Source organism: Nerophis ophidion, linkage group LG28, assembly GCF_033978795.1.
Source record: "Nerophis ophidion isolate RoL-2023_Sa linkage group LG28, RoL_Noph_v1.0, whole genome shotgun sequence".
In the NCBI taxonomy this organism is placed as follows: Eukaryota; Metazoa; Chordata; class Actinopteri; order Syngnathiformes; family Syngnathidae; genus Nerophis; species Nerophis ophidion.
The window spans coordinates 3,529,644-3,557,215 of record NC_084638.1 but is presented as its reverse complement, the minus strand read 5'-3'; the positions used below and the strand labels follow the sequence as shown (position 1 = coordinate 3,557,215).

Genomic DNA, 27,572 nt, shown 5'->3' with positions numbered 1-27,572 from the left:
ATCCTATTAAACGTGTCTAATTACATCTGAAACGCTCACACTGCCGCTGCCTGGAGTTGTCGCCTTTTCTTTGTTCTTTTCTTTTTAGTGCTTCACTCTAACTTTCCTCATCCACGAATCTTTCATCCTCGCTCAAATTAATGTGGAAATTGTCGCTTTCTCGGTCCGAATAGCTCTTTCTGCTGGAGGCTATGATTATAAACAATGTGAGGATGTGAGGAGCCTTACAACCCGTGACGTCACGCTACTTCCGGTAAAGACAAGGCTTTTTTATTAGCGACCAAAAGTTACGAACTTTATCGTCGATGTGCTAAAAAATATGGCAATATCGCGAAATGATCAAGTATGACACATAGAATGGACCTTCTATCCCCGTTTAAATAAGAAAATCAAATTTCAGTAGGCTTTTAAAGAGGTGGACAAACTAGGTTAGGCTTGAATAATGTTTAAGTCTGACCTTTCGGGAAACCAATTGCTGCAAGTGTGTATTTTGAAGCTGTGCAAGCAGGAAAAGATGCTGAGGAGTTGTGGCTACAAAGGTCAACGTCACCCGAGCTATTACACACAACATGGGCCAAAGACGCTTTCATCCTGCTATTCTGATTAATCATCCTCAGTCAGCTTGACACACATTTTACCAGCTTTTTGTTTGTTCTGGTCACTCACCACATGACCTATAGCGTCGTTTTGCTGAGAAAGCCGCATGCGAACACTTGCTCACTGTCGCCATCTTGTGGGCACAGGAGTGAAATCGCTTTCAAGATGTATTAAATCCTAAATGACACCCTCGGACAACAGGACTGTGTGAGTAGGTGTGGTATTATATTTTAATCTCATATTTGACGGAATACAAAGCCCTTGCACCCCCTTTCCCACCAGCCTAACCCGCCCCGCTCTGTCAAGAAAAAGTGTGCACATCATCTTGTGGAATCTAGTCAAAAAAAAAAAAAAAAAGTAACTAAAACAGCTGAGACACAAAATAAATCGCATTCCCGGGTGTTTAAGTGTACAAATGTAGCTCGGCGTGATCTCTCGGTTCATAAAAAAAAAAAAAAAAAAAAATGTAAACCCACACGGCATAAAATATTTTTGGGGCGTTAAAGGGGATCAGCCACAGCAGCTGACAAAGTAAAATCCATGTTGAATTTTATTTTGAAATAGTAAAAAAAAAAAAAATTCTTTCCAACGAGATTTTTGCATTATGACTACGACCACAAAAACTCAATCATGTTTAACAATAATTTACATGACTGCCAAGTCAGTCACTTTGCTATTTTACACAACCACTTGCTACACTGCACAAAAGGAATGGAAGATTTGACATAAAAAAATAAAAATAAAAATAAAAAGCAGAACGGATCAAGAGATCACACAACGACCTCATAAGTACTAGCAGCTGACCGAGGTCCGAAAACGTGGGCTTTTTTTTTTTTTTCAATAAATTTTCCTTCAAAATGGCTTTCAAACGTCAGGATTCTGAAGGTTACTAGGATTATTCGTGGACCGAGCTCCATTAATTGGGACAAAGCAAAATGTAAAAAGGTAAAATGTGACTCCGCTGCATGTAGAACCGGAATGGTGATAATAGTAGCGGAAGAAAAGGTGTATCATCACTGCCACTAGATCGTACACTAAAAGTCTGATTCACGTGTTGGAAGGTGGCCACTTCTGCCACCGGCCGATAATGTTTGGATAGTTGTTTTTTCCAAGGTAATAAACTAATCTTTGTCTGACCACAACATCTAAAACACACCTGAAAACAAACTCGGTACAATACACACAATCCGAGAAAGGTGCCGTTTGAAAAGAGCCTGAGGTCCTCTTGTGTCCAGCTTGGTGAACCAGTCACTTTTCACCTTCTCGGTGAGAGCGACTCGCAAGCGGAGGGCGGAGGAAAATAAAACAAACATGGCAGACATGTTCGGGATGACGGAGCTCACCCTTTTGGAAAAAGCCGCTGCCATCTAACAGTCTCTCTCAGTTGCTCTTGTGAGGGGAATAAACAGGCAGGCAAGGAGCAGCTGTCCCCGTCCCGGTCAGTTCTGCTCAGACCATGTAAGAGTTCTGGTTCTTCAGCTTGTCCAGCTCTTTGCTCTGCTGCCTCAGAAACAGGATTCTGGAAGCATACGGCATGGATTTAAGTCTTGTTTTCAATAGCGGGTCATTACCGTATTTTTCGGATTATAAATCGCGGTTACACTCTGGAACAACTTGTGTGTGAAATTATTAACACATAACCATAAAATATCAAATAATATTATTTGTCCCATTCACGTAAGAGACTAGGCGTCTATCAGCAACCGGAACCATCCCGTCTGGATTCAGAAAGGCTGGAATAATTGGAACTGCACCCGACGACGACTCTGAGGTGAGCGACGTACCGAAAGAAGAGGAAGCGGCGCCTTGTCTACCTTTGAAGTTGGCAGAGTTGTTTAGAAGCGACGCAGAGGAAGAAGATTTCATGGGATATAGCGATTAGGATAGCATGTTCTGAATGTTATAGTTACTTGCCAACCGTGAGATCTCCGAATTTGGGGGTCGGGGTGGGTTAAGGGGGGAGGAGTATATTTATAGCTAGAATACACTGAAATTCAAGTATTTCTATACATATATACATATGTATATATACATACATATTCACGTATGTATATATACATATACACATATGTATATATACATACATATTCATACATATATACATACATATTCATACATATATACGTATATATATACATATGTATATATATACATACATACATATGTATATAAATACATACATATGTGTATATATATAAATACATACATATATGTATATATACATACATATATATACATGTATATATATACATACATATATATATATACACATGTATATATATATATATATACATATGTATATAAGGGGTAGGAGTATACTTATAGCTAGAATACACTGAAATTAAAGTATTTCTTTAATATGTATATATACACACATATATATGTGTGTGTGTGTCTATATATATGCGTGTATATATATATATATATGTGTGTGCGTATATATATATATATATATATATATATACATATGTATATACACATGTATATAAGGGGTAGGAGTATACTTATAGCTAGAATACACTGAAATTCAAGTATTTCTTTAATATGTATATATACACATGTATGTGTGTGTGTGTGTGTGTCTATATATATATGTGTGTATATGTATGTATATATATATATATATATATATATATATATATATATATACACCGTATTTCCTTGAATGGCGCTAATTAATTTAAAACCTCTTCTCACTCCTGCGCTTACCAAAGGCATGCGGTTAAAGTAAGCATGCGCTAATTATTTCAAAACCTCTTCTCACTCCGGCACTTACCAAAGGTATGCAGTAAAAATGTGAGTGTGATGTAAGCTTGGCCCTTATATCCTACTGAATAGCTCTTAATCTTCTTCCCTCTATGTGATTTCAAATTACCGGTATAGAAATTAGCCTCCTCCATTTTGAAAATGATGACAGGGGAAGTGTCACCCGTGACGTCACGAGTTTGACCAGGCGGTAATACTAAGCATGCGCTAATTATTTTGGGAAGCGAGTTTGACCCGGCAGTAATTCAATGCAGCCGCATACTATATGCCCTGCGGAAATTCAAGGAAATACGGTGTAATATATATATATATATATATATATATATATGTCTTGATTGGATTATCCAGAGAATAGTGCTCGATACCGTGGTAGAGCGCAATATGTAGGTGTGGGAAAAAAATCACAAGACTACTTCATCTCTACAGATCTGTTTCATGAGGGGTTCCCTCAATCACCCTAAGAAACACCCTAAGAAAAATATTCAACAAGAACAACATTAAATTGAGCTACAGCTGTATGAATAACATGCAACAAATCATTTCAAACCACAACAAAGCAATTGCAAAAGGACTGCCTACCCCCAGACTAAACGACTCTGAAACCAATAATGAATGTAACTGTCGCAAGAAACCTGATTGCCCTCTCAACGGAAGGTGCTTACAGACATCAGTCGTTTACCAAGCAAAGGTAACACGCAAGGACATTAACACATCCGACACGTACGTAGGATTAACCGACGGAGCGTTCAAAACAAGATGGAATAATCACAACGCCTCCTTTAGAAACCAGACTTTGCAGAATTCTACAGAACTCAGCAAACACATTTGGAACCTCAAATACAATAATGTTGAATATTCAATAACATGGCAAATTCTTGCATCCAGCACACCTTACAACAGTGGTAATAAAAGATGCAACTTATGCTTAAAAGAGAAACTGTTTATTATATATCATCCAGATCTATCATCCCTTAACAAGCGCAGTGAAATCATTTCAACATGACGCCATAGACGGAAACACCTCCTAGGTAACACATGAGCCAATCACCACGCCCCTACACCTGCCTGTACCCACCCACTCTGTGCCCTATATAAACCATTGTATGTGAATGCTTCCATTAAAATCTCCTGATGATTGAGGGAACCCCTCATGAAACAGATCTGTAGAGATGAAGTAGTCTTGTGATTTTTTCCCACACACACACACACACACACACACACACACACACACACACACACACACACACACACACACACACACACACACACACACACACACACACACACACACACACACACACACACACACACACACACACACACACACACACACACACACACACACACACACACACACACACACACACACACACACACACACACACACACACACACACACACACACACACACACACACACACACACACACAGGGAAGAAAAGCAGAACGACCGTGCGTCGGCTAAATACAAATATATTCCACAACCCCAATTTCTGCGGTAAAGAAAAAGGTCCGTGATGAGCAAAGACAATTCCAGGAAAAGTGGGAGATGCAATATTTCTTTTGTTGAGGACAGGGGCACCCAGACGTGTCTTATTTGCACAGAGAAAGTTGCGGTGCACAAGGGATACAATTTGAAACGTCATCATAAAACTAGACATGCTGAGGAGTGTGCAACATTTATTTTGGAAGAAATCTTTTCTTGCGGCCCAGCCTCACCTAGACTCTCCGTCCAGTGGCCCTCAGGTAAATCGAGTTTGAGACCCCTGCTCTAGTGCAACTTATGTTTTTTTTTTTCCTTCTTTATTATGTATTTTCGGCCGGTGCGACTTACACTCCGGAGCGATTTATAATCCGAAAATTACAGTACATTTGTATTCTTTGTCAGTGGCCTCACCTCTGTTCCCTCAGTGTGGCCTGGATTTCACTGACTCGGACCAGGGAGCGGAGGTTCTTCATCTCGGTGCACAGCTCCGACATGTACAGGCTGCCCATGTTGTGGATGTCCTCGCGCAGCCGGGCCGCCTGACAAAGAAGGGACAGTGTGTAGTGTGGGACAGCCACTGCAGAAGCATTAAGAAACACGAGGAAAATACTACACGGTCTAGCTCCATCCTATCTTGCCGATTGTATTGTACCATATGTCCCGGCAAGAAATCTGCGTTCAAAGGACTCCGGCTTATTAGTGATCCCCAAAGCCCAAAAAAAGTCTGCGGGCTGTAGAGCTTTTTCATTTCGGGCTCCAGTACTCTGGAATGCCCTCCCGGTAACAGTTCGAGATGCCACCTCAGTAGAAGCATTTAAGTCTCACCTTAAAACTCATTTGTATACTCTAGCCTTTAAATAGACTCCCTTTTTAGACCAGTTGATCTGCCGTTTCTTTTCTTTTTCTTCTATGTCCCACTCTCCTTTGTGGAGGGAGTCCGGTCCGATCCGGTGGCCATGTACTGCTTGCCTGTGTATCGGCTGGGGACATCTCTGCGCTGCTGATCAGCCTCCGCTTGGGATGGTTTCCTGCTGGCTCCGCTGTGAACGGGACTCTCGCTGCTGTGTTGGATCCGCTTTGGACTGGACTCTCGCGACTGTGTTGGATCCATTGTGGATTGATCTTTCACAGTATCATGTTCTCATAGTCATCAGTATCATCAGTATCACAGTATCACGTTCTCATAGTCATTATTGTCACCGATGTCCCACTGGGTGTGAGTTTTCCTTGCCCGAGGATGTCGTAGCGGTTTGTGCAGCCCTTTGAGACACTAGTGATTTAGGGCTATATAAGTAAACATTGATTGATTGATTGATTGATACTCTGTCCCCTCCTGTTATATTCATTTGTCAGAAACAGCAATGGTGCTGCATGTTTAGTTACCCAAAAAGATGTTCGAAACCAAAAAAAAAATGCTAACAAGCATTGTTAATATTTTAGTATCAACTCCATTACTAACTACAGTTGTGATCAAAATTATTCAACCCCCACACAATTTTGGTGTTTAACACTGTGTTTTACAAAATACCAAAAAAGGACATTTTTCTTAATATCTCATTGACAAAATGATTCAACCCCGTAGTTCCATGCATCTTTAGTACTCAGTAGAACACCCTTTGGCAGTGATGACATCCTTCAAACGTGATACATAAGCTTCTTGCAAGCATCTACAGCTATTTTAGCCCATTCCTCTTGGGCAAAGGCCTCCAGTTCATTCATATTCTTGGGCTTGCGTGCTGCAAACATCCTTCTTCAAGTCCCACCACAGCTTTTCTAGAGGATTAAGGTCTGGCGACTGTGAAGGCCACTCCAGAGTCTTCCAGCCCTTCTGCAACCACTCTGATGTTGATTTGGAGGTATGCTTGGGATCCTTGTCCTGTTGGAAGGTCCAACGTCTCCCAAGCCTCAGCTTCCTCACTGACTTCATGACATTTGCAGCTAATATATCCTGCTAGGAAATAGAATTCATAATGCCTTGAACGCGCTGGAGATTCCCGGTACCTGAGTCAGAGAAACAGCCCCAGAGCATGATTGACCCCCCCACCATGCTTAACAGTAGGCAAGGTGTTCTTCTCTTTGTAAGCTTCATTTTTTCTCCTCCAGACATAATGTTGATTCATAGGCCTAAAGAGTTCCAGTTTTGTCTCATCACTCCATAGAACAGTTTCCCAAAACCTTTGGGGTTTGTCCAGATGATTTTTGGCAAACTGGAGTCTATTTTCTTGTGCCTGGTAGTCAGAAGTGGGGTGCGCCTGGGATTTCTGGCATGGAGGCCTTTATCTCGTAGTGCGTGCCTTATTGTCTGGGACGAAACCTGCGTTCCCCCCTCTGCAATGTCCTGTTGTAGTTCCTCAGCTGTTTTTCACCACTGTACGCACACAGCATCCTCTTTCTACCACGCCCAGGTAGTGTTTCCACTGTGCCTTTAGCTTTAAACTTGCGAATTATGCTCCAACTGTGTCTCTTGGAATGTGTAATGTCTTTGCTATTTTCTTATATCCATATCCTTTCTTATGAAGAGGAATTACCTCCCCTCTTGACTTCTTTGACCACTCCCTGGACTTCACCATGTTGCAAATACACCATTAACCATCTACAACAGGGGTAGGGAACCTATGGCTCTAGAGCCAGATGTGGCTCTTTTGATGACTGCATCTGGCTCTCGGATAAATCTGAGCTGACGTTGCTTAACACGATAAGTAATGAATAATTCCACTTGTAATCACAGTGTTAAAAATAATGTTCAAAATATAAATCATTCTCATGCATTTTTAATCCATCCATCCGTTTTCTACCGCACCTGTTCAAGAAGTTGCGTTAATGGTAAGAAGTTATTTATTTATTATTGGTTAGTGTGGGGCTTGCCCTCCTGGGGGTTCTTCAGACCCCCAAGCACCGACATGAGAGCCTGTTTCAGGATTACAATATTGTTTTATTTTTCAATAAGTCTCTCAGTTGCTTTTTAGCAATAGTATTTCCAGCCCCAACCCAGTCTCTTCTCCTGGCTGCTGCTTATAACAGAGCGACAGGTGATTAGATAACAAGGCCCAGGTGGGCCTTCTACGCACCTGTCGCTGCAGGCCCGCAGGCCACGCCCCTCCACAGTTAGCTTCAGAATAACAATGTTATTACAAAGAATAAGAGACCTATTATATTCTAGAAATGTTGGTCTTACTTAAAAATTAGTTGTGTTTAGTGTTAAAAAAATTATATGGCTCTTACGGAAATATATTTAAAAATATTTGGCTTTTTGTCTCTCTCAGCCAAAAAGGTTCCCGACCCCTGATCTACAAGAAGCTGAGCGTCACAGTCTCAATCAGTTTAATTGTTGCTCGTTATGGTTTAAATCACATTTACAGGTGTTTTCAACACCTGATTGAAAAGACCTTATTCAAATTCTGTTCTTAAGAGTTATGATCTTCAAGGGGTTTGATAATTTTGTCAATGAGATATTAAAAGAAATGACACTGTTTGGTATGTTACAAAATATGATGTTGTAATTCAAGTTGCATTTGTCTATTTATTGCATCTTTATTTGATATGACTATAAACAAAATACGGAATAAATGTCCTAGTTGCTAAATACCAACATTGTGTGGGGGTTGAATAATTTTGACCACAACTGTATTCTATCAATATTTAGCTGGTTTGAATGGCATGTATTGCCTACAAGGGCAGCAACCTCAGAATGCCACCAGCCTTTCATCCACTGTGATAATAATAGGGCCTGGGTTAGTGGAAGTTGCTCTACCCACTTGTCCCACACTGTCAGTCTCAATTACTATGGAGAAAATGCAAAAAAAGTCTCCAGAGACGTTGTGGCTTGAAATATAGCCTTGCCTGTCTTTGCGTCCCACAAACTGGCTGTCGATTGACCGTTGGACTCAATCCAGAATGAGGAGCCCCAAATACGCACATAAATGTGTTTGGTCCCGCTCCTTCCGCTTCTCGGAAAAATAGGCCTCCCTTTTAGATGATTATTTTGCAGAATGATTTGCAAAGAAAATCTGACATTAATAGTCTGACATTTCTGACAACTTTTTACCTCCAGTTTGACTGTTGGGTCAAAGTGAACATGCAAGGGGGGGTTGAAAATATGGAAGAGGAACCATTTACATATTATGTTGATTAAACTAATTAAGGCAAAGCAAAAGAAGTTCCATTCTGAAAAATATTTTAAACCATTTTTCATAAGATTTTCAAACTTAAAAACGAGTCAATTTTACCCAAAACATAACACGAGGGTTAAGAAAAAAAAGCATGTGAACGATACAATCAAATGTTGTGTCGTTTGACTGTGTTGCGCCAAACTGTGTTTATCAGGATGCGGGTTTTTTCGCTCGCAGATCAAACGTCGTGGCTTTTTCAATCCAGTCAGGGTTTCCTGTACACCAGTGGGCTGAAGCCCAAAATATTGAAAGAGCCATATTGGCCTAAAAATGCAATATAATTTCTGTCTAGAGCCACAGAAAATTAAGCCTTATACAAGTGATATAATGAAGGCAACACATAATGTTAAGTGCTTGTATTAGCTTAATATCAAAATTACTTTTAAAGTCTTATATAAGTGTTATAAAGAAGACAACACATGTGTCTATATTAGCTATACAAGCCTACTATCAAAGGCTGATGCAAATCTTCGTTGACAGAAATGTTGTATTTGAATTTTTTCTCTACACATTTTTACAACATTGGAAAACATTAGTAAAATGGATGCTTCTCACAGGATGAGATAACTTCTGGAAACTACTGGCTGAGTATGGCAGAAGGTATAGATGTTGGTGTCCCAGTTTAAGGAAACGGCAGGCTGTGTTTTTCTAACTGATTTTTTTTACCATCTTACAAAATTGAATTGTTATTTAAGTATAATCAGACCAAATTACTATTTTAAAGTAGCACATTTGTTGCATTATGTCATTTGTAAAGTACTGAATTCAAGTTACTACCGGTTTTTTACATAAATTCGGATAGGGAACGGACAAACGTTGAAAGACTACGGTCAGTTTAAAACAAACAAAAAATCTAAATTTATGAGTTCAAATGTGTTAAAATTTTCCGACATTGTGTTTTTAAAACCAATGGAAATTATGTTTCGAGTAAAGAACAACAGCCTTCCAGCTTGTATTCGCAGGCTATTTCATTTAAGAGGAGAAAACTATCATTTACGGGGGATATCGATTTTTGAAATGGGTAAAGCGAGAACAAATATAAAATACAAATGTATTACAGTTTTAGGAGTTAAATGGTGGAACAAGCTCAGTGATGAGCTGAAGACATGCAATTCTTTGGTAAGGTTTAAGAAAACATTGAAAGGTGAAATAATTGAAAATGATAAAATATAGTCACAATTACTTTCATCCCATTGATTTTTGATTTATTTATTTTTTTATGTTGATGTTCCAGGCAATCTAATTTTCTGTGGAGGTATAGGATAGGCAAATAAGCTTTGGCTTCAGCCTATTCCTTTTTTGGTCATTCTTTTTCTTTTCTTTTATGTGTAAATGTGCATTATTGTATACATATAACATGTACTGTAAAACTGATCACACACAATGGTTGATTGATTTGATTTGATTGATTATATGACCGAAATAAACTTATTTCATTCATAAATCACTGCCATAATGTCAAGGTGACTCTTCCTGTTTTATGGACAATTTCTTCACTCTTTGTAGCACGCATTTTACTTTCTCTTCTCACTCCAAGCAAAGAATCAACTTCATTGAAACTTGAAACATTGGGTACAATCAGCACCAACAATTAAAAAACTGAGCAAAACAATAACAATACAAGTTAATACTAAAATATAATGACACAGATTTGTTTTCAAACATATGTATAAGGCTACGTCGGATAGTCGAACCTCGGATTCAGGAGGAACAGTGTGGTTTTCGTCCTGGTCGTGGAACTGTGGACCAGCTCTATACTCTCGGCAGGGTTCTTGAGGGTGCATGGGAGTTTGCCCAACCAGTCTACTTGTGCTTTGTGGACTTGGAGAAGGCATTCGACCGTGTCCCTCGGGAAGTCCTGTGGGGAGTGCTCAGAGAGTATGGGGTATCGGACTGTCTTATTGTGGCGGTCCGCTCCCTGTACGATCAGTGCCAGAGCTTGGTCCGCATTGCCGGCAGTAAGTCGAACACATTTCCAGTGAGGGTTGGACTCCGCCAAGGCTGTCCTTTGTCACCCATTCTGTTCATAACTTTTATGGACAGAATTTCTAGGCGCAGTCAAGGCGTTGAGGGGTTCCGGTTTGGTAACCGCAGGATTAGGTCTCTGCTTTTTGCAGATGATGTGGTCCTGATGGCTTCATCTGACCGGGATCTTCAGCTCTCGCTGGATCGGTTCGCAGCCGAGTGTGAAGCGACCGGAATGAGAATCAGCACCTCCAAGTCCGAGTCCATGGTTCTCGCCCGGAAAAGGGTGGAGTGCCATCTCCGGGTTGGGGAGGAGACCCTGCCCCAAGTGGAGGAGTTCAAGTACCTAGGAGTCTTGTTCACGAGTGAGGGAAGAGTGGATCGTGAGATCGACAGGCGGATCGGTGCGGCGTCTTCAGTAATGCGGACGTTGTACCGGTCCGTTGTGGTGAAGAAGGAGCTGAGCCGGAAGGCAAACCTCTCAATTTACCGGTCGATCTACGTTCCCATCCTCACCTATGGTCATGAACTTTGGGTCATGACCGAAATGATAAGATCACGGGTACAAGCGGCCCAAATGAGTTTGGGTCTCTCCCTTAGAGATAGGGTGAGAAGCTCTGCCATCCAGGAGGAACTCAAAGTAAAGCCGCTGCTCCTTCACATCGAGAGGAGCCAGATGAGGTGGTTCGGGCATCTGGTCAGGATGCCACCCGAACGCCTCCCTAGGGAGGTGTTTAGGGCACGTCCAACCGGTAGGAGGCCACGGGGAAGACCCAGGACACGTTGGGAAGACTATGTCTCCCGGCTGGCCTGGGAACGCCTCGGGATCCCCCGGGAAGAGCTAGACGAAGTGGCTGGGGAGAGGGAAGTCTGGGTTTCCCTGCTTAGGCTGTTGCCCCCGCGACCCGACCTCGGATAAGCGGAAGATGATGGATGGATGGATGGATGTATAAGGCCTTTTTAAAGAAAATACATGCATCAGGGCCAATTAATTTACGGGAATTGTTTAAACTTCTACTCTACTCTAGTAGAGGAGTTCAAGTACCTAGGAGTCTTGTTCACGAGTGGGGGAAGAGTGGATCGTGAGATCGACAGGCGGATCGGTGCGGCGTCTTCAGTAATGCGGACGTTGTATCGATCCGTTGTGGTGAAGAAGGAGCTGAGCCGGAAGGCAAAGCTCTCAATTTACCGGTCGATCTACGTTCCCATCCTCACCTATGGTCATGAGCTTTGGGTCATGACCGAAAGGATAAGATCACGGGTACAAGCGGCCCAAATGAGTTTGGGTCTCTCCCTTAGAGATAGGGTGAGAAGCTCTGCCATCCAGGAGGAACTCAAAGTAAAGCCGCTGCTCCTTCACATCGAGAGGAGCCAGATGAGGTGGTTCGGGCATCTGGTCAGGATGCCACCCGAACGCCTCCCTAGGGAGGTGTTTAGGGCACGTCCAACCGGTAGGAGGCCACGGGGAAGACCCAGGACACGTTGGGAAGACTATGTCTCCCGGCTGGCCTGGGAACGCCTCGGGATCCCCCGGGAAGAGCTAGACGAAGTGGCTGGGGAGAGGGAAGTCTGGGTTTCCCTGCTTAGGCTGTTGCCCCCGCGACCCGACCTCGGATAAGCGGAAGATGATGGATGGATGGATGGATGTATAAGGCCTTTTTAAAGAAAATACATGCATCAGGGCCAATTAATTTACGGGAATTGTTTAAACTTCTACTCTACTCTAGTAGAGGAGTTCAAGTACCTAGGAGTCTTGTTCACGAGTGAGGGAAGAGTGGATCGTGAGATCGACAGGCGGATCGGTGCGGCGTCTTCAGTAATGCGGACGTTGTATCGATCCGTTGTGGTGAAGAAGGAGCTGAGCCGGAAGGCAAAGCTCTCAATTTACCGGTCGATCTACGTTCCCATCCTCACCTATGGTCATGAGCTTTGGGTCATGACCGAAAGGATAAGATCACGGGTCTCTCCCTTAGAGATAGGGTGAGAAGCTCTGCCATCCGGGAGGAACTCAAAGTAAAGCCGCTGCTCCTTCACATCGAGAGGAGCCAGATGAGGTGGTTCGGGCATCTGGTCAGGATGCCACCCGAACGCCTCCCTAGGGAGGTGTTTAGGGCACGTCCAACCGGTAGGAGGCCACGGGGAAGACCCAGGACACGTTGGGAAGACTATGTCTCCCGGCTGGCCTGGGAACGCCTCGGGATCCCCCGGGAAGAGCTAGACGAAGTGGCTGGGGAGAGGGAAGTCTGGGTTTCCCTGCTTAGGCTGTTGCCCCCGCGACCCGACCTCGGATAAGCGGAAGATGATGGATGGATGGATGGATGTATAAGGCCTTTTTAAAGAAAATACATGCATCAGGGCCAATTAATTTACGGGAATTGTTTAAACTTCTACTCTACTCTAGTAGAGGAGTTCAAGTACCTAGGAGTCTTGTTCACGAGTGGGGGAAGAGTGGACCGTGAGATCGACAGGCGGATCGGTGCGGCGTCTTCAGTAATGCGGACGTTGTATCGATCCGTTGTGGTGAAGAAGGAGCTGAGCCGGAAGGCAAAGCTCTCAATTTACCGGTCGATCTACGTTCCCATCCTCACCTATGGTCATGAGCTTTGGGTCATGACCGAAAGGATAAGATCACGGGTACAAGCGGCCGAAATGAGTTTGGGTCTCTCCCTTAGAGATAGGGTGAGAAGCTCTGCCATCCGGGAGGAACTCAAAGTAAAGCCGCTGCTCCTCCACATCGAGAGGAGCCTGATGAAGTGGTTCGGGCATCTGGTCAGGATGCCACCCGAACGCCTCCCTAGGGAGGTGTTTAGGGCACGTCCAGCTGGTAGGAAGCCACGGGGAAGACCCAGGACACGTTGGGAAGACTATGTCTCCCGGCTGGCCTGGGAACGCCTCGGGATCCCCCGGGAAGAGCTAGACGAAGTGGCTGGGGAGAGGGAAGTCTGGGCTTCCCTGCTTAGGCTGCTGCCCCCGCGACCCGACCTCGGATAAGCGGAAGATGATGGATGGATGGATGGATGTTTAAACTTCAGCATCAAGGTCAAAATTTGGGGCTCAAACTATTGCAGTCAGAGACAAAGATGAATATTGCTCAAAGTTCTGTATATTTTCTCACATTACCTGTTTCTCAGTGTTCTCTGAAGGCCATCCTTGGATATGTTTAATGAGATTCTCATCAAAGTGAGCTGCCAGGGAGGGGGTGAAGGAGCTAGGGGCGTCAGAGTGACTTGGACCGCTGTTGCTGGAAGCGGCGTGGGACAACGCAGCACCAGCTGTGTTTGATCCCATTGAGAGAAGTTCCTGACTGCAGGAAGAGAGAAAAGGGATGGACAAATGTTATATTCAGGCATGTGAGCACTTGACAGGAAAAAAGAGCAACATTTTTATCAGCATGTGCTGCCACGCAAAGCCTGAAAGAAAATTTAGAAAATCAAAACTGACTTTCCTGCAATTGTGTGCATTTCTACGCAACATTTTACCTTTAGATTTATTCTCATCCACAAACGTCGTTTGGCTGTCTTTTTAACACTTACAGTCACGGTCAAAAGTTTACATACACTTGTAAAGAACATAATGTCATGGCTGTCTTGAGTTTCCAATAATTGTTACAACTCTTATTTTGTTGTGATAGAGTGATTGGAGCACATGCTTGTTTGTCACAAAAAACATTCATGAAGTTTTATGAATTTATTATGGGTCTACTGAAAATGTTATGAATTTATTATGGGTCTTCTGAAAATGTGACCAAATCTGCTGGGTCAAAAGTATACATACAGCAATGTTAATATTTGGTTACATGTCCCTTGGCAAGTTTCACTGCAATATGGAACTTTCAGTAGCCATCCACAAGCTTCTGGTTGAATTTTTGACCACTCCTCTTGACAAAATTGGTGCAATTCAGCTAAATTTGTTGGTTTTCTGACATGGACTTTTTTCTTCTGCATTGTCCACACGTTTAAAGTCAGGACTTTGGCAAGGCCATTCTAAAACCTTAATTCGAGCCTGATTTAACCATTCCTTTACTACTTTTGACGTGTGTTTTTTTATTTATTTATTTTTTTTATTTAATTTTTTAATTTTTTTTTTTTTTATTAAATCAACACAAAAACACACGGAATACACTTTCCATCAGTGCATCAACCCCCCAAAGAAAACCCCTCCCTCCCCCATTCACACCCAGCCACACCCACTCACACAAAAAAGGGTTGTTTCTTTCTGCTACCAAAATGCTGGTTCCCACAACATATATAACACAGTCTGCAAGGGACATAGTCCCTGAAACACACATGATTGTGTGTGTCGCCGGTCCACTAACACTATCATTAATTACTATTTTTTATGTAATTGTTTTATATGATTTTACTTTCTTTTTTATCCAAAAAAAATGTCATTGTTTTCCTTTTTTTTTAATCTCATTTTATTTTATTAAAAAAAAATTAAAAAAAATAACCTTATCTTCATCAGACCAGGTTGTTAATGGAATTAGACTTGTCTAAAAGGTTTTTAAAACCAGGTCCAGTCCAGACAATGTCAAAGTGGGCCTCAGCAACACACACCCTCATCCATGTGCAACAACAAAAATTAGGGAAACAACAGATTGCATATAAGTTATAAACAAAATTACATTTTCATAAAAAGCATTTGTGTATAGTCCCTATTATGTCCAAGTCAGATTCAACACACACCTTCATTTTGTACACTCAAAAAAAGGGAACACAACAACAGATAGCTTTTGACGTGTGTTTGGGGTCATTGTCCTGTTGGAACACGCAACTGCGCCCAAGACCCAACCTCCGGGCTGATGATTTTAGGTTGTCCTGAATAATCTGGGAGGTAATCCTCCTTTTTCACTGTCCCATTTAATCTCTGTAAAGCATCAGTTCCATTGGCTGCAAAACAGGCCCAGAGAAAAATACCACCACCACCACCATGCTTGATGGTAGTCCTGGTGTTCCTGGGATTAAAGGCCTCAATTTTTGTTTCATCTGACCACATAACTTTCCTCCAGAAGGTCTTATCTTATATAACACTAATCTTGTATCAACATTACTGTATGTATACTTTTGACCCAGCAGATTTGGTCACATTTTCAGTATACCCATAATAAACTCTTTAAAAGAATCAACTTAATGAATGTTTTTTTTTGACCAACAAGTATGTGCTCCAATCACTCTATCTGAGCATCCTGGATGATGCCAGTCACCCTCTGCATAGCATTATCAGTAGCCAGAGGAGCCTGTTCAGTGCTAGACTGCTTCATCCCAAGTGCAGGACTAATAGACTCAAAAACTCCTTTGTCCCACACGCCATTAGACTGTACAACTCCTCTCTGGGCCGGAGGGTACAAGGATGACAGGGGATGCAAAACAATAACAGTGCAATACGTTTTCATAACATGGTCACTACTGCCTACTTTCTCTTGTTATATTCTTATTTGCTTTTTATTTTTTATTGTAATATTTCTCGATTTTGTTTCCATTTAAACCCCCATTATTTACTTTTTTTTTTTAATTGATCTCAACTCTGTACACATGCTGCTGGAATTTTAAATTTCCTGGGTTAGGAAGGAACTCTTCTGAAAGAATCAATAAACTACTATCTGTCACAAAAAATAAAAGTTGTAGAAATGATTGGAAACTCAATACAGCCATGACATTATGTTCCATGTAACGTCCATCCATCCATCCATCCATTTTCTACCGCTTATTCCCTTGTGGGGTCGCGGGGGGCGCTGGCGCCTATCTCAGCTACAAATCGGGCGGAAGGCGTGGTACACCCTGGACAAGTCGCCACCTCATCACAGGGCCAAACAGATAGACAGACAACATTCACACACTAGGGCCAATTTAGTGGTACCATATAATTTTTAGTTTTCTTAGTAGATCGTTTACTAACATTGTTATCAATAAAAATGTAATGTAAAACTCTAAAACATGGATGCAAGGAACTGAGAAAATCTTTCACATTTGGCAACTCTATCCTGTTGCCACGCACCTTCAGGTAATATACTTCCTGTGCTGGGATCTCTGTTTACAATCAGGCTACTAATAAATACAGTAGAACTACAACTGGTTACGGAACTAACCATGTTTAAATTGTAATCATCCAAATAGAAAGCCGGTAACGTTGTGGCTCTCAAAACGAACGCAGGCGACATCAAGTAAGCTAGCTCTTTGATGCTAACTAGCGAGCTTGGTTGGGGGCCCCGTCCTGGAACTCAGTGCAGCGTTTAGGCAAGAGGAACAGTGAGTACTTGCGGCTGTGTTTACATCTAAATATTTCATAAAAACTTAAGTGATATTTTGACATAAAAATGAATGTTAAAAATGCGGATTTCACAATGCCTTCATTTTGGGGAATATCAGAAGATGTTGGGAATCAACATTGCTGCATCATAACTACCTTCTTTGCTGGAGAGTTCTGGGGTCCTCTGGGCGCTTCTCCGAAGTCTGAGCCAGGGGGGTAGGGCCTTGCTTAGCGGACGACGTACTACCCTGCAGACACAAAAGAGAGGATGATTTATCAGACACAAATAAGGGCTGCCACAGCAGCAAGGTGAGTTAACACAAAGCCTCAAAAGGGTTTCTCACTCGAGTCTGCAAAGATGTGCCGCTGCTGGGGGTTTTCTGGTTGCCTTGCTGCGTGCCATTCCTCGGCGAAACGTAAGGCCGAGGCGACGACGTGTCTGATGTCAGAGATGCAGGCGACTGACTGGAGTGCTGGGCTGAGGAGGTCATGACGTAAGATCAATGACGAGTAGGACTGTGATCCATATACATAAGACACTCCAAAGCAAACAGACACATCAAAGTGTAGACGTACTCCTGTCCTCAAAATGATTCACACTCATTATTTCAAAGAATACAGTCCAGTTTGTTTGGGACTTACATGTGACATGAAAAACTATTGATAAAAAATCCATGAAATTACAGAATATTGTTCTTCTTTCACTTGTTAGTAACATAGAACAATAACAGTGCAATACGTTTTCATAACATGGTCACTACTGCCTACTTTCTCTTGTTATATTCTTATTTTACTGTTCAATCAATCAATCAATCAATCAATCAATGTTTACTTATATAGCCCTAAATCACTAGTGTCTCAAAAGGCTGCACAAACCACTACGACATCCTCGGTAGGCCCACATAAGGGCAAGGAAAACTCACACCCAGTGGGACGTCGGTGACAATGATGACTATGAGAACCTTGGAGAGGAGGAAAGCAATGGATGTCGAGCGGGTCTAACATGATACTGTGAAAGTTCAATCCACAATGGATCCAACACAGTCGCGAGAGTCCAGTCCAAAGCGGATCCAACACAGCAGCGAGAGTCCCGTTCATAGCGGAGCCAGCAGGAAACCACCCCAAGCGGAGGCGGATCAGCAGCGCAGAGATGTCCCCAGCCGATACACAGGCAAGCAGGACATGGCCACCGGATCGGACCGGACCCCCTCCACAAGGGAGAGTGGGACATAAAAGAAAAAGAAAAGAAACGGCAGATCAACTGGTCTAAAAAGGGAGTCTATTTAAAGGCTAGAGTATACAAATGACTTTTAAGGTGAGACTTAAATGCTTCTACTGAGGTGGCATCTCGAACTGTTACCGGGAGGGCATTCCAGAGTACTGGAGCCCGAACGGAAAACGCTCTATAGCCCGCAGACTTTTTTTGGGCTCTAGGAATCACTAATAAGCCGGAGTCCTTTGAAGGCAGATTTCTTGCCGGGACATATGGTACAATACAATCGGCAAGATAGGCTGGAGCTAGACCGTGTAATATTTTATACGTAAGTAGTAAAACCTTAAAGTCACATCTTAAGTGCACAGGAAGCCAGTGCAGGTGAGCCAGTACAGGTATATATGTATGTATATATGTATATAAAGGTATATACAGTATAGGTATATATGTATGTATATATGTATATAAAGGTATATACAGTATAGGTATATATGTATGTATATATGTATATAAAGGTATATACAGTATATATGTATGTATATACGTATATACAGTATATATGTATGTATATAAAGGTATATACAGTATATATGTATGTATATAAAGGTATATACAGTATAGGTATATATGTATGTATATATGTATATAAAGGTATATACAGTACAGGCGTAATGTGATCAAACTTTCTTGTTCTTGTCAAAAGTCTAGCAGCCGCATTTTGTACCAACTGTAATCTTTTAATGCTAGACATGGGGAGACCCGAAAATAATACGTTACAGTAATCGAGACGTAACAAACGCATGGATAATGATCTCGGCGTCTTTAGTGGACAGAATGGAGCGAATTTAGCGATATTGCGGAGATGAAAGAAGGCCGTTTTAGTAACGCTTTTAATGTGTGCCTCAAAGGAGAGAGTTGGGTCGAAGATAATACACAGATTCTTTACTGTGTCGCCTTGTTTAATTGTTTGGTTGTCAAATGTTAGAGTTGTATTATTAAATAGAGTTCGGTGTCTAGCAGGACCGATAATCAGCATTTCCGTTTTTTTGGCGTTGAGTTGCAAAAAGTTAGAGGACATCCATTGTTTAATTTCATTAAGACACGCCTCCAGCTGACTACAATCCGGCGTGTTGGTCAGCTTTAGGGGCATGTAGAGTTGGGTGTCATCAGCATAACAGTGAAAGCTAACACCGTATTTGCGTATGATGTCACCTAGCGGCAGCATGTAGATGCTGAAGAGTGCAGGGCCAAGGACCGAACCCTGGGGAACTCCACACGTTACCTTAACGTAGTCCGAGGTCACATTGTTATGGGAGACACACTGCATCCTATCAGTAAGATAAGAGTTAAACCAAGACAGGGCTAAGTCTGACATACCAATTCGTGTTTTGATACGTTCTAATAAAATATTATGATCGACGGTATCGAAAGCAGCGCTAAGATCGAGGAGCAGCAACATAGATGACGCATCAGAATCCATCGTTAGCAATAGATCATTAGTCATTTTTGCGAGGGCTGTCTCCGTGGAGTGATTTGCCCTGAAACCGGATTGAAAGGTTTCACATAGATTGTTAGACGCTAAGTGTTCATTTAACTGCTCCGCAACAATTTTTTCGAGGATTTTTGAAATAAAGGGAAGGTGAGACACCGGTCGGTAGTTTACCATGAGGTCAGGATCGAAGTTATGTCTTTTAAGAAGAGGATGAATAACCGCTTTTTTGAATGCTAGGGGAACAGTGCCCGAGGAAAGTGATACGTTTATAATATTTAGCACTGATGGACCTAATAATACAAAGAGCTCCTTGATCAGTTTCCCAGGAAGAGGGTCAAGTAAACATGTTGTTTGTTTTATTCCATTTACACGTTGTAACAATTCCTCTAATGTTATTTCCTCAAAACGAGAGAAACTATTTTGGAGGGCAGTATCCGCCGTATATACAATCGTGTCAGTGTTAATAGAACCCCGTTGTAGCTGGGACGCATTGTCTTTAATCTCCTTTCTAATGACTTCAATTTTCTTACTAAAGAATTGCATAAAGTCATCAGCTGAGTGGGTTGAGCTACTGGAAGGGGTCCCTTGTTGGGTTAGCGATGCTACCGTACTAAACAAAAATTTAGGATCGTTTTTATTACGGTGGATGAGATTTGAGTAATATTTAGCTTTAGCTAAGGTAAGCATGCGTTTATAAGTTATTAAACCATCACTAAATGCTTGATGGTGCACCTCAAGTTTAGTCGTGCGCCATTTGCGTTCCAGCTTTCTACATAATAATTTCTGAGCTCTAGTTTCTTCTGTAAACCACGGGGTGCGCTTTTTTGGAGCCTTTTTTAACTTTAGCGGTGCTATGTTATCAATGGTTTCGCGCAGGGCGTCGTTAAAGTTGTTAGTGAGGTTATCAATAGAGCCCACATATTTTGGGAATGGTGCCATTACCGAGGGCAGTAGGTCAGCAAGAGTTGTCGTTGTGGCCGTATTAATGTTGCGGCTGCTATAGCAGTTATTATTATTATTAGTTTGACGAACATGCGTCTGAACCTCGAATTTTATAAGGTAATGATCGGACAATACTTTAGTATACGGGAGTATCGTAACTTTGGAAACGGTGATACCCCTGACAAGCACTAGGTCTATCGTATTACCGTTGCGATGCGTGGGTTCATTTATTATTTGTGTGAGACCACAGCTATCAATTATACGCACGGTGGGTCCGATGGGGTATTCATATGGATATTAAAGTCCCCCATTATGATTATATTATCGGCGTGTGTCACTAGATCAGCAACGAACTCTGAGAATTCATTGATAAAGTCCGAATAGGGCCCTGGGGGGCGGTAGATAACAGCCAGGTGTAGAGGCAGCGGTGTGACAGACCTCATAGTAAGCACCTCAAACGATTTATATTTATTATTTATGTTAGGACTAAGGTTAAAGTTTTCGTTGTATATTAGTGCGACCCCCCCACCCCTTTTAAGCGGACGGGCAATATGCGCATGTGTAAAGTTAGGAGGACATGCCTCATTTAGCGCAAAAAAGTCGTTTGGTTTAAGCCAGGTTTCACTGAGACCGATGACGTTAAGATTGTTGTCTCTGATGATATCATTAACTAACAACGTTTTGGGAGACAATGATCTTATGTTTAAAAAACCTATATTATAGGTAGTGGGCTGTTTTAGGGAGTTTTTGATCAAATTATCCGTAGTAGCAATATTAATAATGTTGTGTTTATTATGCCCAGTGCATTTAGTATAATTACGACCATATCTAGGAATTGATACGACGGGAATTTTCCGATTGTTTGATTGTTGCTTTGATAAACTGCACGCATCATGGTTAGCCACCTCAGTAACGGGGATTTTCCGATTGTTTGTTTGTTGCTTTGATAAACTGCACGCATCATGGTTAGCCACCTCAGTAACGGGGATTTTCCGATTGTTTGTTGCTTTGATAAACTGCACGCATCATGGTTAGCCACCTCAGTAACGGAGATTTTCCGATTGTTTGTTTGTTGCTTTGATAAACTGCACGCATCATGGTTAGCCACCTCAGTAACGGGGATTTTCCGATTGTTTGATTGTTGCTTTGATAAACTGCATGCATCATGGTTAGCCACCTCAGTAACGGGGATTTTCCGATTGTTTGTTTGTTGCTTTGATAAACTGCACGCATCATGGTTAGCCACCTCAGTAACGGGGATTTTCCGATTGTTTGTTGCTTTGATAAACTGCACGCATCATGGTTAGCCACCTCAGTAACGGAGATTTTCCGATTGTTTGTTTGTTGCTTTGATAAACTGCACGCATCATGGTTAGCCACCTCAGTAACGGGGATTTTCCGATTGTTTGATTGTTGCTTTGATAAACTGCACGCATCATGGTTAGCCACCTCAGTAACGGGGATTTTCCGATTGTTTGTTTGTTGCTTTGATAAACTGCACGCATCATGGTTAGCCACCTCAGTAACGGGAATTTTCCGACTGTTTGTTTGTTGCTTTGATAAACTGCACGCATCATAGTTAGCCACCTCAGTAAAACACATGTCCAACTCTGAAACACTCAAAGCAGAAAAAACTTGTTCTAATTTAACTGACTCCTCACCCAGACCAGTAGTCTCGCATCTTCCATTTAAATCTGGCTGCAGGATGGAGGGAAGTGGTGTCCTGTGGGGATTAGCCTTCTGCTTTGTTTTTAGCCCCGCTCGGCATCCGCGTTTTCGATCACACCGCTGGCGTCTGCTCCGTAGAGGGCCCCCGCTGCTACTAGACTCCGCTGCTTCACAGGCCGCTGGATGTAGCCGCCGACGTATTCCCATGCTAGTTAGCACGTTTAGCACGCACGCGTCTATCGGTCCAAAACGGCCCGATGTGTCCACATCCAGAAGTGTCTGGCGGTCGTACGTGAGCCGCCATCTTGGTTCTTTTATATTTTTATTCCCATTGTTGCTTTTTATTTTTTTATTCTTATTGTAATATTTCTCTATTTTGTTTCCATTTAAACCCCCATTATTTACTTTTTACTTTTTTTAAAATTGATCTCAACTCTGTATACTGCTGCTAGAATTTTAATTTTCCTGAAAGAACTCTCCTGAAGGAATCAATAAAGTGCTATCTATCCATCTCTCTATGTCCTAAATAAACTTGACAAAGGCATTTATTTGATCACAAAAACATCTTAACAACTACAGAGGGCATGTATTTTTCTGAGTGCATGTAGTTAACATACAGTACAAAACACTGAAAATAAAGAACATGCTGGTATGATTTATTGTACAACAGTTTAAAGGCCACAAACTAGTTTTAATCAACTTTAATTCTGCTTCTACCATAAGTGAACTTAACTCTGTCCTTTCCATGGCAATTAACGGGAATATATGGGAATTAATGAGAAATTAATGGGAATAAACATCAAAAGCAACATGCTAGATCTTGCAGCATGATTATTAGCTCCAAACCCCGTTTCCATAAGAGTTGGGAAATTGTGTTAGATGTAAATATAAACGGAATACAATGATTTGCAAATCATTTTCAACCCTTACTCAGTTGAATGCACTACAAAGACAACATATTTGATGTTCAAACTCATAAACTTAAAAACAAACTTAGAATTTCTTGGCTGCAACACGTGCCAAAGTAGTTGGGAAAGGGCATGTTCACCGCTGTGTTACATCACCTTTTCTTTTAAAAACACTCAATAAACGTTTTGGTAACTGAGGAAACTAATTGTTGAAGCTTTGAAAGTGGAATTCTTTCTCATTCTTGTTTTATTCTTCAGTCATTCAAAATTCCGGGGGTCTTCGCTGTCGTATTTTACGCTTCATTATGCGCCACACATTTTCGATGGGAGACAGGTCTGGACTGCAGGCGGGCCAGGAAAGTACCCGCACTCTTTTACTACGAAACCACGCTGTTGTAACACGTGGCTTGGCATTGTTTTGCTGAAATAAGCAGGGGCGTCCATGTTAATGTTGCTTGGATGACAACATATGTTGCTCCAAAACCTGTATGGACCATTCAGCATTAATGGTGCCTTCACAGATGTGTAAGTTACCCATGCCTTGGGCACTAATACACCCCCATGCCATCACAGATGCTGGCTTTTCAACTTTGCGGCTATAACAATCCGGATGGTTATTTTACTCTTTGTTCCGGAGGGCACCACGTCCACAGTTTCCAAATACAATTTGAAATGTGGACTCGTCAGACCACAGACCACTTTTCCACTTTGCATCAGTCCATCTTAGATGAGCTCGGGCCCAGGGAAGCCAGCGGCGTTCCTTGGTCTTGTTGATGAATGGGTTTTGCTTTGCATAGTAGTTTTAACTTGCACTTACAGATGTAGCAACCAACTGTAGTTACTGACAGTGGTTTTAAGAAGTGTTCCTGAGCTCATGTGGTGATATCCTTTACACACTTACTGTATGTCGTTTTTTTATGTAGTACCGCCTGAGGGATCAAAGGTCCGTAATATCATCGCTTACGTACAGTGATTTCTCCAGATTCTCTGAATCTTTTGATGATTTTACGGACCGTATATGGTAAAATCCCTAAATTCTTTGCAATAGCTCGTTGAGAAATGTTGTTCTAAAACTGTTCGACAATTTGCTTACAAATTGGTGGTCCGTCACCCAATCCTTGTTTGTGAATTACTTAGCATTTCATGGCAACCACCTGTTCCCAATTAGCCTGCACACCTGTGGGATGTTCCAAATAAGTGTTTGATGAGTATCTCTCAAGTTTATCAGTATTTATTGCCACATTTTCCAACTTCTTTGTCACGTGTTGCTGGCATCAAATTCTAAAGTTAATGATTATTTGCAAAAATTAGCCTGCACACCTATGGGATGTTCCAAATAAGTGTTTGAAGAGCATTTCTCAAGTGTATCCGTATTTATTGCCACATTTTCCAACTTCTTTGTCACGTGTTGCTGGCATCAAATTCTAAAGTTAATGATTATTTGCAGAAAAAAAAAAAGTTTATCAGTTTGAACATCAAATATGTTGTCTTTGTAGCATATTCAACTGAATATGGGTTGAAAATGATTTGCAAATGATAGTATTCTGTTTATATTTACATCTAACACAATTTCCCAACTCATATGGAAACGGGGTTTGTAAAACCAACTGATTTAATGCAAATGTGTAGTGCATTCTTCCATCACATGCCCAGACAATTCCCAGCATGCTACACACTACAGCAGGTCTATTGAGGCCACATTAGTATTTGAGCCCAAGGACGTCATCCAGTCAGGTAAGTTTTGATGATATTACTGGGGTAAATATATTTGATCTGTGGTATATAAGTTTAATAGAGGTGTAATTGCTTGTTACTATATGACTGTTGACTACTCCAGCAGACTTCCACTCAAGCTAGCTAGCTGTTCCTGTACTTGTTAAATGATTTGGGGGCCAATATCTCTAGCTAGCTAGGTTTATGTACCACCACCGTCTCATAATGAACCTAAAATATTTCTCCGTTAGCCGTGATGCTAATTTTCTCCATTTTAAATCCCATTCATTTATGCTAACAATGTTAGCGATCAAAATGTACCTTTTTTGTGATCTGTAAAGTTCAACTAGCAAATAATGAATCAAAACGTGTAGTTTTCTCTGCCTTCTTTTCTGCTAGCCATTCTGTTGTCGTACAAGAATGTAGGCTATAGTGTGATTTAGCATGCTGATTGACTCCAGTTGACTACTCCAGTTGTTTAGGTGACTATTTATATCGGTGTGTCGCAACGCATTAGTGTTTTACAAGAATAAACAAATACAAACAGAAATTAAAGCTGCAAGCAGCGATGGACGGGACCGCTTTGGCTGCTGCCCCCGCAAAAATAAACGGTAGAAGATGGATGGATGGATTATTACACAGAGAAAAAATTATATACTCGTGTTATACATCAGTCTCATAGTAATAACAGTTGTAAAGTTGCTTGGGCATTTTATAAAGATGCCTTGGTGCCGCCATTTTGAGACTCTAATGCATTGTGAATAAAATGCAGCTTTTGTAGTGAAGTGGGAATAGCAAACTTCCTGTTGATTTTAGTTGGGGGCGGTCAGTGTATGAAATATAGGTCTCAGTGAGACCTACATTGAGGTTTTTGTATCATGTGTGTATGACAGTCCTACATTGCGTTAGAAGCAGTTTTGTCTGAGCAGGAAGCCGCCATTTTGTGACAGCAGTTCACACAACAGCATAAAATCCGGGCTCATAAAATCCAAACCGGGGTAGTAAATTAAAACTCTTTCATCAACTTTTAATCAGAAGGGTTAAATCTCTCTTCTTTTGCTTATTTGAAGTCGAAACGACAAACGTCCTAGGGGGACGTAATGTTTGAAAAAAAAGCGAATTTTTTTTAGCCAACTTTTGTATGTAAGGGGGAATTGCAAACTTCCTGTTGATTTTAACTGGGAGATATGAGTGTATGAAATATAGGTCTAACTGAGACCTACGTAGTGGTTTTTGTTTCATGTTTGTTTCTACGACGTTCCTACTGGAAGTTAGAGACAGCTTTGTCTGTGTTTTCTTCCTAGGGGGCGCTAGAGCGCAATTTTGAGTTTTGGTTTTTTGATTAGATCGCAATTTTTGCCAGTCCTGATGTGTGTGTCAAATCTGAAGCATGTTAAGGGGGTCAAATTACAGCTCAAAGAGGCGGCGGAATAATAATAAAGAATGATAATAATACAACCTTAAAGATTCAATAGGGTCCTCTGTCCCAAAGGGACATCGGTCCCTAAAAAATGCCACGTACACCATCTAATGTGTGGGGAGATTTCACCCCCACCAATGTAGGCGGAAAGGCTGTGTACATTTGCAAATACTGTGCAAAGAGCGACGTCAAAAATGCCACAAAAGTGCAGCAGCAAATAGACATTTGCCCAATAATATGACATTATTGTAATTACCTATTAATTCCCATATATTCCCAATAATCCCCATGGACGGTGTCCAATTTTGTATAATCAAAAAATGGTCAATATTTCCAAACGTCCCGGAAAGTTTCTGGAAATTTACCGGAAACTTTGCGCCCCTAATCTGGTCTCAGACTGTAAACTCAAACTTAACGTTTTGTGGAACGTCTCTGCATGAAGGTCAGTGACAACAGTGAGGTTGAGGCTGCACTCAGCAAACTGAGTTAGGGACATAAAGGACAGTCGGACCGTCGGCGAGGTACAGGGTTAGCACCAGCAGGTGGGGGGAAAAACAGCGTGGAGCTCGTACCTTGGTTGGCGTGCTGAGCAGCTGAGAGCAGAGCAGTGATGTTGAAAGCGGGTCCAGCAGTGAGGAGCTTATGAAGCACAGACCGCAAGGAAGCTTGGGTGACAGCAGCTGCCAAGACTGGAGGAAGAGGAAACGCACACACACACACACACAAACACACAGGTGAGTGACACACAACAAGTGGGTGCAGCGCTAAAGTAGAGCAATGTTAGAAAACAGTAGAAACAAAAATACACATCTGTACATAGACATCACCGTCAACAGCCAGCTTATTAAAAATGAAACTTTACAAGCATGCTCGTGTCTAATCGGCACATCCTGGTTAGGAACAGCCACTAAAACTGGTCCAAAAACAAACTGGAAGCTTTATGAGCTGTGTACACAACATTTAGTGGCACTATAAAATCAAATGTTAG

General features: G+C 41.7%; 1 protein-coding gene across 3 annotated transcripts in view; it reads right to left on the bottom strand.

The window, feature by feature from the left end:
* Positions 1 to 1,145: 1,145 nt before the first annotated feature.
* The window catches only part of LOC133545635 (WW domain-containing adapter protein with coiled-coil-like), a 79,113-nt gene continuing 52,686 nt past the window's right edge, over positions 1,146 to 27,572 (bottom strand). For 2 of the 3 annotated variants that reach the window (XM_061891393.1, XM_061891394.1), the window contains 6 exons: positions 27,157 to 27,273; positions 17,573 to 17,706; positions 17,385 to 17,476; positions 14,103 to 14,286; positions 5,260 to 5,387; positions 1,146 to 2,116 (listed from right to left, as the gene is read on the bottom strand). In XM_061891393.1, the coding sequence (XP_061747377.1) occupies positions 2,047 to 2,116; positions 5,260 to 5,387; positions 14,103 to 14,286; positions 17,385 to 17,476; positions 17,573 to 17,706; positions 27,157 to 27,273 (725 nt within the window). In that variant the 3' untranslated portion in view covers positions 1,146 to 2,046. The remainder of the gene's footprint in view (positions 2,117 to 5,259; positions 5,388 to 14,102; positions 14,287 to 17,384; positions 17,477 to 17,572; positions 17,707 to 27,156; positions 27,274 to 27,572) is intronic. The other variant, XM_061891395.1, reaches the window with a different exon arrangement.